Source organism: Panthera pardus, unplaced genomic scaffold, assembly GCF_024362965.1.
Source record: "Panthera pardus isolate Hobbes unplaced genomic scaffold, ASM2436296v1 HiC_scaffold_2, whole genome shotgun sequence".
In the NCBI taxonomy this organism is placed as follows: domain Eukaryota; kingdom Metazoa; phylum Chordata; class Mammalia; order Carnivora; family Felidae; genus Panthera; species Panthera pardus.
The window spans coordinates 109,945,020-109,960,198 of record NW_026526765.1 but is presented as its reverse complement, the minus strand read 5'-3'; the positions used below and the strand labels follow the sequence as shown (position 1 = coordinate 109,960,198).

Here is a 15,179-nt window from a genome sequence, read left to right as displayed (position 1 = left end):
AGTAGTACTGTTCAGACCAGTCCTTAGGTATTTGTAGTTGAGAAACACTGTCCTCAACTTTTGTAAGTATGCTTTTAGCTATAAATGAAATTCATAACCCTTTGAAAAGTCATCTAATTTTAAGTACTGTATTATTATTAGCCCCCCTTAAAAAAAAAACAGGACCTTTTTATAAAAAAGTATCAAATTTATTTCAATATCTAGTTCCATTTTTAAACTAAAGCTGGTGGACAATTTTTTGTAATCTAAAATTCATTATCAGAGGGGAGGAAAACATTAACAAGCTATTATATACTGACAGCAAATAAAATTACTGGACTATGCATTTATAAAAGCCTGTTTAATAGTAAAAAGTTCCAGTTATCTACTTAACTAAAGGAAAGATCCTTTAGCTCTTTATTTCTAATTTTAACACATATCTCATTTTGACATAATTTACCTTTTAATCTAATTACTGGTATGATGACCAAAATTTTTCCAAATGTTAAACCTTTCTTTACCACTTACGAATTACAACTTAACTATTACTTTTTAAGAATTCCTTAAAAGAAATTTGAAATTTTAATTTTCACCATGAACCTGTTTCATCAGAAAGTAGAATATCACTACTAGGTAAGTTAAAACAAAGAATGGAAGAAAAACAAAAAATGGCATCTATATAATGAGCAAATTATCTGATAAGACATTTTAACTACTTCACATTTCTACTTAGTACAAGAAAGAGTAAACTGGTTCCAAGGTAACACAAGGTTTGGCATTTTTACTGCAAGCTTTAAATCATAGTGTTATTCTACTCAACAAGACATCTCTAAGAAAATGGCAGTGTTCATAAGTACAAAAACTGTTATATCTGGTAGGTGGTATTCTATATAGTCAATAAGAGAATTCTTTATAAAATTAGATTTTAAAAAATGCAGAATGTCTGATAATTCTCTCAAGGGCTAAAATGAGAAAATGCAGAACACAAAAAGTCATTAGTTAATATGTGGCTTTGAGAAAGCCAGAAATGATTCTATTCCAAGAAATAAGCAATAATGATAAAAGATATAATATACTATATGCCTTTTAAGCCAAAGCACACTTTTCACCTCAGGACAGTTTTGATTTTTACATTCTTAACTCCTTTTGTCCAGAAAGGGCCCCATTCTAAGCCATCATTTGAAAAGAATTCAAAATGTATAGTCATTTCTCTCCACAGGATGTTTTCGTTTCAGTACATAAGCTGCAAAATGGCAAATGACTAAGTCAGTTATAAAGAATTTATAGAATAAATGCCAATTTACAATAACTGTCAACAGACTTCTACACCAAAGCCTAAAAGTTGCAGTAGTAGAGGTCACAACTAACATGATCCTTCCATGTGCTCAGACTTCAGTGACTACAAATTACTGTCATAAAAATCAGAAAAGAAACCTCAGTGGGTCCTTCCAAAGCTGCTTAATTTTCCAAGTGATTTTTCTCTGGTTATAGAGCCTGTTCATTCCTTCAATCCTTCTTTAGTCGTTTAGCTTTTGCAATATTTTCTTGACGTTTTTGTTTCTTCTTTTGTTCCTTTTCCCTGGCTTCAATCATCTTGGCCAATTTCCAGGACAGTACAGCACTTGCTAGAAACAATGGAGTAAGGGCCAAAATAACCGTTGTAAGGAAGCCATACGGGTCCTTTGCAGCCCATTCCACAACATACTCAGCCCAAGCCTTTATATCAAACATCTTGGTAGTGTCTTCGGAAAGGGGAGGAGGGAGGCAACGAGAAAAAAGACTATGTGGTTAATCAAATTTTGAAAAAGTTACATCATACAGTTAACTCAGAATTCCATTTTCACTCATTAGTCTCTTGTTTTTAAAAAGCATTAAATGTACTATTTTAATAAAGACTGATATCTCCAGTTAAAAAAAACTAATCCAAGTATGATAACACTTAAAAGATATAAAGTTAAAGATAAAAGTAAAAACCAAGTGCAATCTGCCACAGGAACTACGCATTCTTGATAGTCAAGACACATTTTATTAGCAGCCGACTTTTGTAAGAATTTTGAGTTTTAAACACTCATTCCAGACAACAGCTGAATCCTTTTTGTCATTTTTGGACAAAGCCTTAGTACTTTTATGTACTAATTAACAAAAGTATGAATCATCAAATTTGGTGTTTGAAAAGGACAAACCATGGAGTACATGAAAGGCCAGGAGAAAGAGGTAATGGATGGCTGTTTTCCAGGAATGAAAAGGAGAAGCTATGGGAGCCATGAAAATATCTACATTCACATGCAAAGAAATAGGAGCAAAAAAGCCACATGCTATTTTATGTACTCTTTTGGCTCTGAGGACTCCTACTTGAGGACATAATTTAATAAAGGAGAAAATTTCCCACAACAGGTGCCATGCATTTTGTTCCATTTTGAGTCGGTATGGGAGGGCCATCTGTTAAGGAAGGACGGTGTGGATCTGAGTGACATTTTCTATTTTGCCTCACAGGCTTTTCAACCTTTCATGTTTGGGTCAACCTCTATTCAAAGGTTAGAACACTTGGGTAGGAATGGGTGTATATACATCCACAATTTCAGCTGGGATTTAAAAAGTCATCTACCTTATGCTTGAGTAGTTATTTCCAACTTTGTCCTGCGATTATTAGTGAGCCAATTACAATTTCAGATGACCCTTGCTTGTCTTCTTCTTCTTTAGCTCTACCATATACTTGTGAGAGAAGACTTAAATTCTATATATTGGGTGGGTTGAAAAGAACAGATAAAAGAAAAAATGTTTCAGTTACAACTTTCAGGATAATTTTAATACAATTTCAAATGGAGTTACTTCGAAATTCTATATATGCAATCTATAAATGACATATTAAAATTGCCTGGCATATCAAAGACATTGAATATTTATTTCCTCCTAATGTGAAGAAAGAAATCATTATTACAACTGCAAACGCCCTCTAAGAAAATCCTAATTACTGGAGTAATTACAAGCATTTTACTACATTACTTCAAAAATAAAATTATTTATGAAGCCCACTGGCATATTAAAAAAAAATTACAGCATATCCATTCCTAGGTCTTGAACTTTTTTGTCACTAATTTATAGGGCTAGGTACATAATTACAAAATCAAATACCTCGCTTTATTCTTTAACGGTTTTGGGGTCTATTCTACAATTCGTGTTCTTTTCAGAAAACCACCACAAAATACAATCCCATCACTCAAGAAAACTACCACCGGTTTTAATATCCTTTCACCGGTCTCTTCATTTATTTTCAACAGAGAACACTAATTAAAGTGACTCTAGGATATGGTTAAATACTCTAGCTTCTGACCCCTACCCTTGAATTCGTAGGCCCCAACGTACACAAGAGGTCCATCTGTTTCTTCAGCTTCTCCAGCACGGTAACGAATTAACTAAGGCAAGCGAAAGAACTTTGCAAAAAACGAGGCACGCGGAAGTGAAGGACATGCTTTGTGGCAAAGTTTTAGCCATTAACACAAAAAAGTTATCGTCCATAAACCAACAAGGCTCCCGTGCACTTCAATTTCGGACCCAAACGCGCGCGCCTCCCACACTTGGAGGAATAAATATTACTCTTCTTCCTTGCGTAAGGGCTCCACCGGGCTTGCTCTCCAAACCCGTGCTGCGCGGCTCCCGAAGCTGCAACTGATGGTATTTCACGCCATCACAAGCCCCGTCCACCCTTGTTTCCCCTTGCTCATTCTTGCTTCCCCTACCTCACCCGGCCGCCGGCCCCAGGGGACCATGTTCAATCTCCACTCGGCCTCTGCGGGCACTGGCCCGGCGGGTCCCGGAGAGCGGGTGGCCCCCGGAAATCCTGGCTCAGTCCGCCAGTGCAGTGGCCGCCTCCTTTGGGCCGTGGACAAAACAACTGTAGCGGCCGCCACCAGACCCCCCCGCATCACGGCCGGGACTTCGGGTTCGGACCCCTACTCCCAACTCACCTCCAGGCCGGAAGCAGGAAGGCGGAAGCCGCAGCTTTCCCGTCCCGCCCACAGGCCGGCCCCAGCCCGCAGTGGGCCTGAGGAAGTCGAGGGGCCAGTTTCCGGCTGCGCCATTGTTGTGTGGGTCCCGGGACCTCGACTTCCAGGACTCGCGGGGGCGGAGAGGCGGGGTAGGGCGGCGCACTGCTTACGGGCGAGCGGCAGGTGAGGCCGCGCGGGCTGTGTGGCTGCGCCCTGGCTGGTCTCTGGCCGGGAGCCGGAGTCCCGCGCCTCCTGCTGGGATGAAGGGGCGACCGTGAAGGCGCAGGTGGGCTCAGGCCTTCAGAAGCCGGTCCAGAACCCTGAGGGCCCTCTGCCTTTGCCCCCGATGCCTGCCAGGGGACAGCCCCCTCCAATGCTGGAGCCACACCCTTGATGGAGGGCCCCGGTGGGTGATGTCTGTAACTCCTGGAAACAGACCCAAGAGCGGCGGCAAGAAAGGAGTTGGTCTCCACAATCCGCCCAAAGCCAAGGTGAGGGTCACACAGCGGCTGTTGAAGGATTCTGGCGAGTTTCTTCTCTTGGGTCACACCCACCCCTTGCCCCTCTCGCCTTCTGGTTGGACAATAGTTAAAGCCTCACCTACTGGAGACAGTGAAGCAGCTGGACCTTGGTGGATCCACTGAAGCTTGTTACTAAAGGAAAATTCAGCCATGTGTGTGAGGAGGGATTTTTGTTGTTTGTTTTTAATTTGAGAACCTAACTCATTTCACATACACAAATACACAAATGGTCGATACTTGCCCAACGTAAACTTGATAAATAAACTGGGCATAGAGTTCCCACAGAGATATTTGTTCTTTCAGTACACAAATAAAGGGATTCAAAAGTCAACAAGCAGATAGAGTGAGTTTAATATTGTCTTCTAGTCTACAGGAACTGAGAGATTAACTCTCGCTTGGTTGCGAGCAAATGTGATTGCTTGCCCTGAACGGCTCTGTCTTCTGTTTGACTACCTCTGCGAATGTTGCAAGACCTCTTCGCTTTTGTGTGCCAAATAAAGCAGGTTTTTATTCTCGAAAGACTATAGCATGTTCTCTTTGAGGAGCAAGCTGTGACATGTATAAATAGATATAACAACAGTAACTATTATTTACCAGGGAACAGGCTTTTGGCAAATAATCTAGTGATCTGTAATACTGTTCGTTGGGCATATGTTAATGTTTGTATGTTGTATTAGCAGCAGTTGTTTTCTTACTCATTCTTGTTTGAAAACTTGGCCGATGGTTTCAAAGCTTGTGCTGCTTGGACCTAGCCTGTACCTGTAGTAGCCAGAAAAAGCAGACTCAGTCACTGGATTGTGTATACTGAATACTTTACTTGCTGGAGGTAACTGTGTGATTTCTAAAAACTTGTTCAAATAGGAATTCCCGGATGGGGTCAGATCGTATTTTAACATCCTTCACTCCAGAGGCCAAGATGTGTGTGTTTTGTTTTCATCTTGTATACACAGTATACCCAATTATTGCCTTTCCAGTGGTTTGCTCTGCTGCTTCCCTTGTAAAACGCATAAGAGTCTTGGGTTGCAAGAAAAGGTGTGTAAGAAAGAAAGAAGCTTCCGTTCCCCTTTGGTTGTAGTGTAGACCATGCCTTCACAGCTTAGTGCTACTGATCTAGTTTTCAGTTCCAGGACAGGATGTAAGTAAGCCCAGGAATAGCATAGGCGTTCCCACAGCCGAGCCCTTTACTGCAACCTACATCGCGTTGATGAAAGGTGGCTTCAAGATTGGTTCAGATACTGTGGACTATTTTCTGTAGTAAGGAGTCGAAGCCTGTGAGTTCAGTTTCACAGGCCTGGTCTCTGCTGATCTGTATACACTGATAAGTCACTCTGAGCCTGTTTCCTCTTCTTTATGTGGACAGTGTACTAGGTTGTCTCTGGTGTTCTTTCAGCTTTAAAATTCTGTCCGTTGGACTGAATTTGGCCATTTTTCTAACTTGTGATTCATAAGCAGCAACAAAACAAAGAATTTAGTGGAAACATAGCCAATTTTCTTAAGATCTTATTTATTTGGAAAGATCCTGAATTGGGCTTTTATTCTTTCTCAAATGTCTTTTAGAATTTCAACTTAGAATAACTAGGAAATAAGCTCTGCTTGTATTTATTTTTAAGAAATCTTATTCATGAACCAAATTTTAAAAACCTTACACTATTAAGGAGGGTTTGTCTTTACATAATTCCTGTGTAGTGTATACACCACCTTCCCTATTCGCACTATTTATTGTTCTTGTATTTTGAAAATGGAGCATTACAAAATTTTAATCATTTTTTTCTTTTTTCTCTTAAGGTAAATCCTACTCTCATTTGTTTACAAAGTCTTTTTCTCTTATATGGTATAAAGTTGCATTTCACCTGGACTCATGTCAAATTGTGAATGGAAAAAAATTGTGAATGAGTAAAATCTGAGTAAGATTCTGTTATAATAATCTACACTTGACTAAAGATCTTGAGAATTTTCTTACCTGTTCAACATTTTGTGCTTATTTATCTTCACATATTTGGCTTAATTTGATGAAACTGGTTTCTTCCCTAAATTTTATTTTGTGAGTTTTTCCTTTCATTGAAACATAATTAAAATACATGTCTTAAAATGCACACTTACATGATTTAAAAAGTAATCAGGTATTAGCGGTACTTGCAAGTTTATAAGTTTATAATTTCTCCAAAGCTATTTATTGAGTGCTTACTATGTACCAGGTACTGGTCTAGATGCTTCATATCTATTATCACTAATCCTGAGACTAAACAACCCCAAATGATAGTATTCTTCTACCCATTTTACAGATAAGGAATCAGAGACCTAAAAAGTAGAGCAGGATTCTAAACACATCTGGCCAAAATCCCAGCTCTTCTTTAATATCCAAAGACATGTCAAAAAGTGCTGATTTCATAAAATGGAAGTACATGTTTTGATTCTATAATTGTTAACTGACGATCACAACTAAAATTTTTCTGTACTTCAGAATTTCTTATTGCCCAGGTGGTGGCAGCATGTCTCAAAGAGCTAGTGTGGTGCAAAAGGTTCTCTTCAACCTTGCCAGTTGATTTGTCTCTTCATCTCACATACCTGATCTCTTTCAACCTCTACTTCTCTTTTGGGCTTTCACTACTATTAGACCTCTCCCTCAGTAATTAACTCCATCTTCCATCTTCCCTTCAATTTCATCTTCTGAATAGGTCCTATTCTGCCCGTTTGCTTTCAGCCTGTTTTACTTACAACGCATCGCAAGATTTCTATTTTTTAGAATATCCATGTAGACCTAATCCAAGGAATTTTTTTCAAATATTGTTATTTTTCACCCATTGTTAAATATAGTTTGGAAGAAATGCATACTAAAATAATTAGCTAATATTATAAAATACTTGCTTAAATGAGAAGGCATGTGTCTTCAACTTCTCAGATACACGAATTAAGGATGTAATGAAAACCTTTCATAAGATAGAATTAGTCTTGAAATTAAGAACAAGAACATTCAGGAGGGAGCGGTGCAAGTTTGTATAATTCAGAAGGAATGCATATAAATATATAGCAGAATAACTAGTTAAACCTATTTTAGCCCAAAATTTCTTGGGACATTATTCTCATCTTTGCAGGGCAGATGCTACCTCCTCACAATAGCCGTCTTTACCTCTATCACTTTAATTTTTTTTTCATAGCACTCCAGTCTGACAACTTGTTTACTGGTTTGTCATCTGTTTACTGGTTTACTGGTTTGTTTACCGGTTTGTTTACTGGTTTGATGTGGGATCACTTACATTGGTACCTAGAATATTGTTTTGAATAACTGATTCCAAGGTGTAGCATTGCTACCTACAGATAAAACTGTTTTATTTTAATTTGTGGTTTGTACAAATCATGAAATAACCTAAATCCTGTGAATTTGTGAAGTCTGTATTAAAGTACCAAACACTTGTATGTTTTCAAGGTAATAAGGGATGCCCCATTAAGAAGAGGCCTAAAGATTAGTAAATAAGGTGTTTGGAGAAAGGTAAAGTAATTGTGATTATCTTGTTAATGAAAGAACACTAATTGCTTACTAATTTCCGAGTATGTAAAAATACGTATAAGGAACATGGCAGAACATCTTCATTGATGAGATACAAGGAATTGGTCCTAGATTGTAGGTGCTAAGATTTAAGATAAGAACAAGCTGGAATAGAGATCTTTGAAAATAGGGCAAAAGTGTATTTGCAGACTAGATGCCCTCTCTAGATATTTTCCAACTTCATTATTCCCAATGCAGATTGCAGGAGAAATACTTAGATTAAAATAGCAGATACTTCTCTCGTTTATTATTCCTTGCTGCCCATGGCCTCTTGCATACATTTTAGAAACATTCATTACACTTGAGCACAGTAGTCAGTACAGATAGTTACATATTGCTGCTTTGGGTAGTTGATAGAACTTTTTCTAACATAATACTGAAATCTGCTTTTTTAAAACTGAAACTGTTTACAGTTCTTTGTCTTCAGAATGTACTATACATGCGCTTGCAGCAAACTAATACTTTATAGTTGGAGGGCATCCTTTTGGAAGCTTAAAATTTCCAGTAAATCCTCCTGAAGCCTTGGATTACAGTGCTGTTGAAATTGTCAGATACTAAGCTTTGCTGCTGAATCTAGAGGTTTCAAATTTTAGGCCTGTCCCTAAATGAGGTAATTGTATTAGGCATGTCAAGTTAATTTTTATTTCTGTGCTGGGGTCTTCTAGCCATTAAATAAGAATTGCTATCCCAGTTGGGAAAACTAATCCATGTGTCAGAATCTTTCAGTGTAAAAATGACGTTTATGGCAAAAGTAGCCCTTAGCAATATCACCTTCACTGGATAGAATTTTAATGAGAAAATTTCACCTTCACCTAAACAAGCTTCTTGAAGTAACCATATAAAACATTTTAACCATATTTGCTATATGATAATGTCAGGGACATTGTTCTCCATGTCATGTAGTACCCTTTATATAAAGACCCATGTAAGATATTTTACAATGTGATTCTAAAAAACTTTTGAAAGCCACTTTTTGATGGTAAGAGGTTTGCCTCTTTTTGATTGGACTGTCACAAAGCGCAAGAGCCAAATTTGAAGTTCATTTTTAACATCTATTCTGACCTGCATTCTTCCATTTCTTTTTAAATACATTTTTTCCTATGACAAGTATTATAGATCTGTAGTTATTGTATATGTTAATGTAGTAAGGTAAGTCAAGTTCTTGGTGAACTAAGGGACAGTATAGTTTGGCTTTTTATCAAGTGCTAGTAAGTCAGACTTAAAAAAGACTTCTGATATGTAACAAGTAGTTATTTGCTAGTAAAATTCTTTCACTGATTCTAATTATAAGTCTGTCTTAAAATCTTACAACCATATCTTTCAAAACTAGAGAATATAAGAAATCATTGTTTGAAATCGCATCCCAAAGTCTAATGCTAAAAGCTAGTTTGTACCTTTAATAGCCCTCATAGTATAGTGTGTATATTTGGAATCTAGTTTATAAAATAAACAAAATTTACTTGTGCCAGGCTATAAATATGTATGGTTTATGTTCTCTATACCATCACTTACAGACATCTCCTACTCCCAAATTCATTAATTGCTCTTGCTGAGTTTACAGTTTGTGTTTTTAGGCTTTAAGTCAGGAAACGAAACAGTCTAAAATACAAAAACTCAATTCTGATTCACATATGTACTCTTGAAGTAAAATAAATAATAGTGGTTGTGTATGAGTTTCTAGAGGGTTTGAATTTGGAGTTTTTCTTCATTTTTAGATTTGGCCTTGATCAACTAATTTTCCATTTTCTGTAGTCAGATAATAGTAATACCTGCCATTATAAAGAAAGTTGAACCAGGGTGCCTGTGTGGCTCAATTGGTTAAGCATCCAACTTTGACTCAGGTCATGATCTTACAATTCGTGAGTTTGAGCCCTGTGTCAGGCTCTGTGCTGACAGCACAGAGCCTGGAGCCTGCTTTGAATTCTGTGTCCCTCTCTCTCTTTGCCCGTCCCCCACTCCCACTCTGTCTCTCTCTCAAAAATAAGTAGGCATTAAAAAAAAAAAGTAAAAGTTTAAAAAAAAAAAGTTTGGACCCATATTCTCTTGAGATTTTTTTCATCTCTCAATTTTAATATTCTATTGCAGGACTATACTGCAGTTGTAGATTTTGTATTATTAATGACTATAGGTGTATAAGATTCTGATTTAGTCTCTAGTTCTAGGTTCATATTTGAATTCATGATGTGGAGCAAAAAAATCATTTACTATTTCTCTGCCTGGGTTCCCATGTCCATAAAATAGAATTAAGAATACTTGTTTTTTGCAACACTAACTAGTTAATGAATAATTGTGTGGTATCCTCTTTAGAGAAGGTTGTAGTCTATAGAAACCATCTATAAATTGATTGTTGGAGCTTACACAGATTCCCAGGGAATTATGTTATAAATAGTGGTTACATTCATTTAGCCTGTAAATGCCTATTTGACACACAGTATAAGTGGAAAGAGTGCCTTTGCGTAAAGATGGTAGGAGATAATTTTCAATACTAGCAATAAAGTAGTAAAAATTAAATGAATTTTTGATTGCCTTATACCACAGTAAGGTCTTATACCAAGTAATGGAAAGTGGATTTATCTGAGTCCATATTTCCCCCAGATTTTTACATCCTGGAAGGTATGAATGATTTGTCAGCACTTTTTGACCATCTTACCACATATACAGGATGATACATCTTATTGTATAGGCAGGCCAGGAATCACTGTTGCAGCTCTTTTCAAGTCGGCTAACCTTTTTATACCATGGGAAACTAAAGCTGCATATGGGTCTATAAATTATTCATGTGTGTATGCAACGCATGCAGAATATATTTGTATACATTAATCTGTGATGTGCCCCTCCCCCCCACTCTATATATGTAGAAAGATGTACAAACTCTTTTTCTTTTTTGATTTTTTTTTTTTAATGTTTATTTTTGAGAGAGAGAGAGCACGAGCATGAGCGGGGGAGGGACAGAGAGAGGAGACACAGAATCTGAAGCAGGCTCCAGGCTCTGAGCTGTCAGCACAGAGCCCGACACAGGGCTCAAACTCATGAGCTATGAGATCGTGACCTGAGCCAAAGTCAGTCACTCAACTGACTAAGCCATCCAGGTGCCCCTGAAGTATAGACTCTTTAGAGGAAGCCTCATGATTCTTACCAGTCTGTTCCAGCCTGCCATATAAATCTTCCAGCATGATAGAGGACCATTTATTTCAGACCTCTGCAGTTCTAAGAGATACCTTCTTAGGGTACTGGTTGCAGTACAGACTCTGGAACCAAACTACCTAATTTGAATTCCAGCTCTTCCTCTTGTTAGGATCATGAGGCTACTATGAGAATGCACCTCACAGACCCCCACTGCAAGGAGTTTAAGTGACCAAGGATCCCAGCTGCTATGCTCTGAAATCCATCACTGTATTTGTGCCAAGACCTTACTTCTTTCACAGCTCAATGACTGAGCATGGCAGAGATACTAAGGCCCATTTTGGGGAGACACAGCCTCCTCTGATGGCCAACAGGGACACAAGGACTCTCCCATCACTTTGCCAAGCCTTCTTTAGGCAACATGGCCCTCTAGAACCCTTCCACTCACTCTTCCTTCCCTCTCTCTTTCACTTAGAGTCAGACTTGCATCTTGATGTGACACTTCACCCAGTCTTCCTGGCTCCCCCCCCCTCCCGATTATCTCTCATAGATATTTACCCAATAAAAATCTTACACATTTAATAACATCTTCGCTGCTGGGATGGTAAAATTGACATTTGGAAATGGCTCATCCATCTCCTGGCCTGAAGGTGCCACCCTGATTGGCAATGAGCTTCTGGCATAAGGCTACAGATTAATTACTAAAGATTTCACCATTGTTGATATGGGACAATTTGAAAAATATGGGAGGAATAGCATCTACAAAGACAACAGAGTTGGCTGATTACTGTAAAATTGTATAGTAGCACTACAGAAGGAAAATAGAAATAGCTGTTAAGAAACCATGAGTACCTAAATGTCAGATCTGGAGGGCCCCTGTGATAGTCTTTATCGCCTGTAGAAGGACAGAGTCTGTTGAACCACTTGCTGAAGAGCTAGCCATTTGTTGGAGTCACAGAGCTCCAGAGGTATTTGAGCATTTAGGTAACCTGGTATTTAGGTATCCTGGTTCTGTTAATGTGAAGGTGGGAAAATCTAGAATCCTAAGCATAGGATGGTGTCATCCTGATAGATGCCCCTGCTCTTCCCTTTCGAACCTTAGGGCTTGCAAGGTAGCCCTTCTCTAGTAAGAACTAGCTTGTTTGCTCTACTGGAGATACTACAAAAGCCTCTTGGCCATAAGGCAATAGCCCTCCTCCTCTCCCCACTTTCTCCTTTCTTGGCTGCCAAGTGACTAACTAACCAGTAACCAAGTCAATAACTGGGTTAACTCTCAGCAAAGTGAAAAATGTCTGAGTTGCACTGGCAGCCTGTGTAGGAAGGAATAAAGAGGCTGAGCAAATGGGCATGCTGGAATGGATACATTGCATAAGGTCAGAAGATCTACTGGTGGCTTGTACTCCATGAGAGGACCATTCACCCAAGCCCATGAGGAGAGCACTGGTGAGAGAGGCATCATCAGCATCACTAAGAAGTTTGGTGGTAGCTCTCCTCTGCTGGCCTGGCATAAAGGTAAGAGAAGCAGCCACAGAGCTGACTCATTAATGTCCATGGGAATAATGAGCCCTGAAGTAATGAACCCGTTGGTGTTGCTTAACTGCCAGAAGCTAAAAGGTCACAGTTATCATAAGGCCATTCTTAGATCCAAAGGAGCTTGACCCACAAGGAGTTCTAGAGTCAGCTAAAACAGCCTAGTCTCCCTAGGGACAAAATAGATGGGCAGTGCTTGAGAGTGCTGATTAACATACCCTAAAAAGCAAGAATGGATGAACAGGAGGCCGAGGGCAGTGACAGCAATAAAAAGTCATGATCCCTTGCTTAGTTCCCAGACCTGAAACAATTTTTAGATCTAGAACAGAATAGGTGGATAGGTCCCAAAGAAGAACCCTACCACACCATGGAAACTACGTAAATACATGACATTTCTCCAAAAAGGCTTTATGGCTATCTGAGTGACTCTACACCAGGGAAAGAGGAATAATCAGGTGTCTTGAGGACTTTTGGTCATAGGATTTGAGCTGATGTCGGCATCTGCAGATTTAAAGCAACATCACAGCCTTCCTGTTATAATGGGCACCTACCAGACTAGGGGTACTGCCTAAACTTAGTCTCACAGTGGGCTTCAAGTGCATAACAAGTATTTATGTGGCAATTGAAGTAACTGCCACATTGGATCCCTGGTCTGTGGAGTAGGAGTTCTAGTGGGGATTGCCAAATGGAACCTTCTGAAACTACCCCCCCCCCCCCGCCCATCCCTCTCATCAAGATAGTAAATCAGGCTCAATATTGTATTTGGGGGGAATAATGAAGATGAATGCCAACATTTAAGACCTAAAAGATATGGGAGTGCTGGTCCCAATTCTCTTTCTTTAATGTAACAGTCCAGCCCCTAAATAAACTGGATAGATCCTGGAGAGTTACTATGGACTACTGCTGAGTTAACCAAGTAATAACTCAGCACAGCTGCTGTTCTATGCTGGACTCATTGCTAGAACAGATTAGTAAGGCCTCAGATACATGGTGTGTCAATGATTTGGCACTGTGTTTTTTTCCAATCCAATTAGAGAAAAGAATCAGAAACAGTTCACCTTAACAAAGAACAGTAACACTTTTCATTTAGACTGAGTTTTTCCTCATGGCTGTGTTAACTCTCCCATCCTCAGTCATAATATAATAAAGACATATGGACCACCTAAATAACCTCATGACAGTACACTGGTCCATTTTACTGAACATCACGTGGTTGGGCAAATTTGCAAGAGGTGGCTACTAAGCTGAACATATCAGTAAGATACGTGTACCCCAGAGGATGGGAGATAAACACTAAGAAGATTGAGAGACCAGTCACTTTAGCAAAGGTTTAACCATTGGGGGAATACAGTATATCTACTCCAAAGTGAAAAATTGCTGCCTCTTGCAGCCCCTACAGCAAAGAGGTAAAAGATTTTGTAGGCCTCTTTTCCTTCTGGAGACCAAGCATTCTACAACTAGGAATAATACCGTGGCTCTTCTACCAAGAAATATGGAAGGCTGCCAATTTTGAATGGGGCCAGGGCAGGAAAGTTTCCTGCAACAGTTTCAAGCTTCAGTGCAAGCAGCCCTGACAGACACTTGCAGCATGTGATCAAGCAGACCTTAGTGGTGTCAGTGGTGGGAGACAATGCAGTGTGGAATATGGCAAGTCCAGTTGGGAAATCATAATACAGGCCCCTGGGATTCTGGAGTAAGGTCATGACATCTGCAGCAGTTAATTGTAGAGCTATTGACAAACAGCTCTAGTCATGTCTCACTGGGTTCTGTAAAGGCAATGCCTGGCCATGAAATAGTTAAACCTGCCCCTCCTCCAAGTCCCTATTGGAATGAATGACTGATTTTCTAAGTCCATCATTCTATCTATGTTTATTAGTTGACACTATAATAAAAGGAAGTGTTTTTCTCTGTTCATTTATTTATTTTTAGCAGATGGACTTGTGGATTCTTGGTTAACAGATTAAATCCATTACTACCATTATTTTGATGTAATTGCCCCACATTTGCCCACTGGAACTCCAAAACTTTCCCTTTGTGTGTTAGAAGCCCCAGATGTGTCATGTACTCAACATAGTTTGAGTCCTTTTGTGCTTTTTGATACAGTCAAATATTCCAGGTTCATCTTCTACTTTCCCTGACCTAGCCCTGGAATCAGCCATTTTTGCAAGGAGCCCTGCTTTCTTTTCATGGAAAATGGTATTCAGGAACCAAGATCTGAGTGCTGGGTTTGCTCATGCTGCTGCTGTGTCATTGCTTGTGGTCCCTCTTAGCAGATACGTACATATACAAATGGCTGTATTTATACCTGTTAAAAACCATGAGTTTGTTTTGTTGCCTTCAACTGCAGTCTATCACTCCTTTCTATTCTTCCCCTTTTCCTTATTTGTAATTCCCTTAACAAAAACAATTCTGGTTGCCATTACCTTTAAAGTATAATTTTACTCATTTACTCAAGGCTGAAGTACACAGAAGGTAGTTCTAGAATTGCTAATTCAT

General features: G+C 39.1%; 1 protein-coding gene and 1 long non-coding RNA gene across 11 annotated transcripts in view; one reads left to right on the top strand and one right to left on the bottom strand.

Annotated features, from left to right (window-relative positions):
- Positions 1–321: 321 nt before the first annotated feature.
- SMIM15 (small integral membrane protein 15) lies at positions 322–3,938 on the bottom strand. 2 transcript variants are annotated; one of them, XM_019414313.2, is made up of 2 exons: positions 3,722–3,938; positions 322–1,721 (listed from the first exon to the last, which is right to left on the bottom strand). In XM_019414313.2, exons 1-2 carry the CDS (start codon positions 3,900–3,902, stop codon positions 1,486–1,488), a joined length of 417 nt encoding a protein of 138 aa, XP_019269858.2. In that variant the 5' UTR covers positions 3,903–3,938; the 3' UTR covers positions 322–1,485. The 2 variants fall into 2 exon arrangements, with proteins under 2 accessions (XP_019269858.2, XP_019269859.1); XM_019414314.2 differs by lacking the exon at positions 3,722–3,938 and adding an exon at positions 2,585–2,713.
- Positions 3,939–4,003: 65 nt separating this feature from the next.
- The window catches only part of LOC109246371 (uncharacterized), a 109,175-nt gene continuing 97,999 nt past the window's right edge, over positions 4,004–15,179 (top strand). For all 9 annotated transcript variants that reach the window (XR_008423846.1, XR_008423852.1, XR_008423849.1 and 6 more), the window contains exon 1: positions 4,004–4,456. This is a non-coding gene — a long non-coding RNA (uncharacterized LOC109246371). The remainder of the gene's footprint in view (positions 4,457–15,179) is intronic.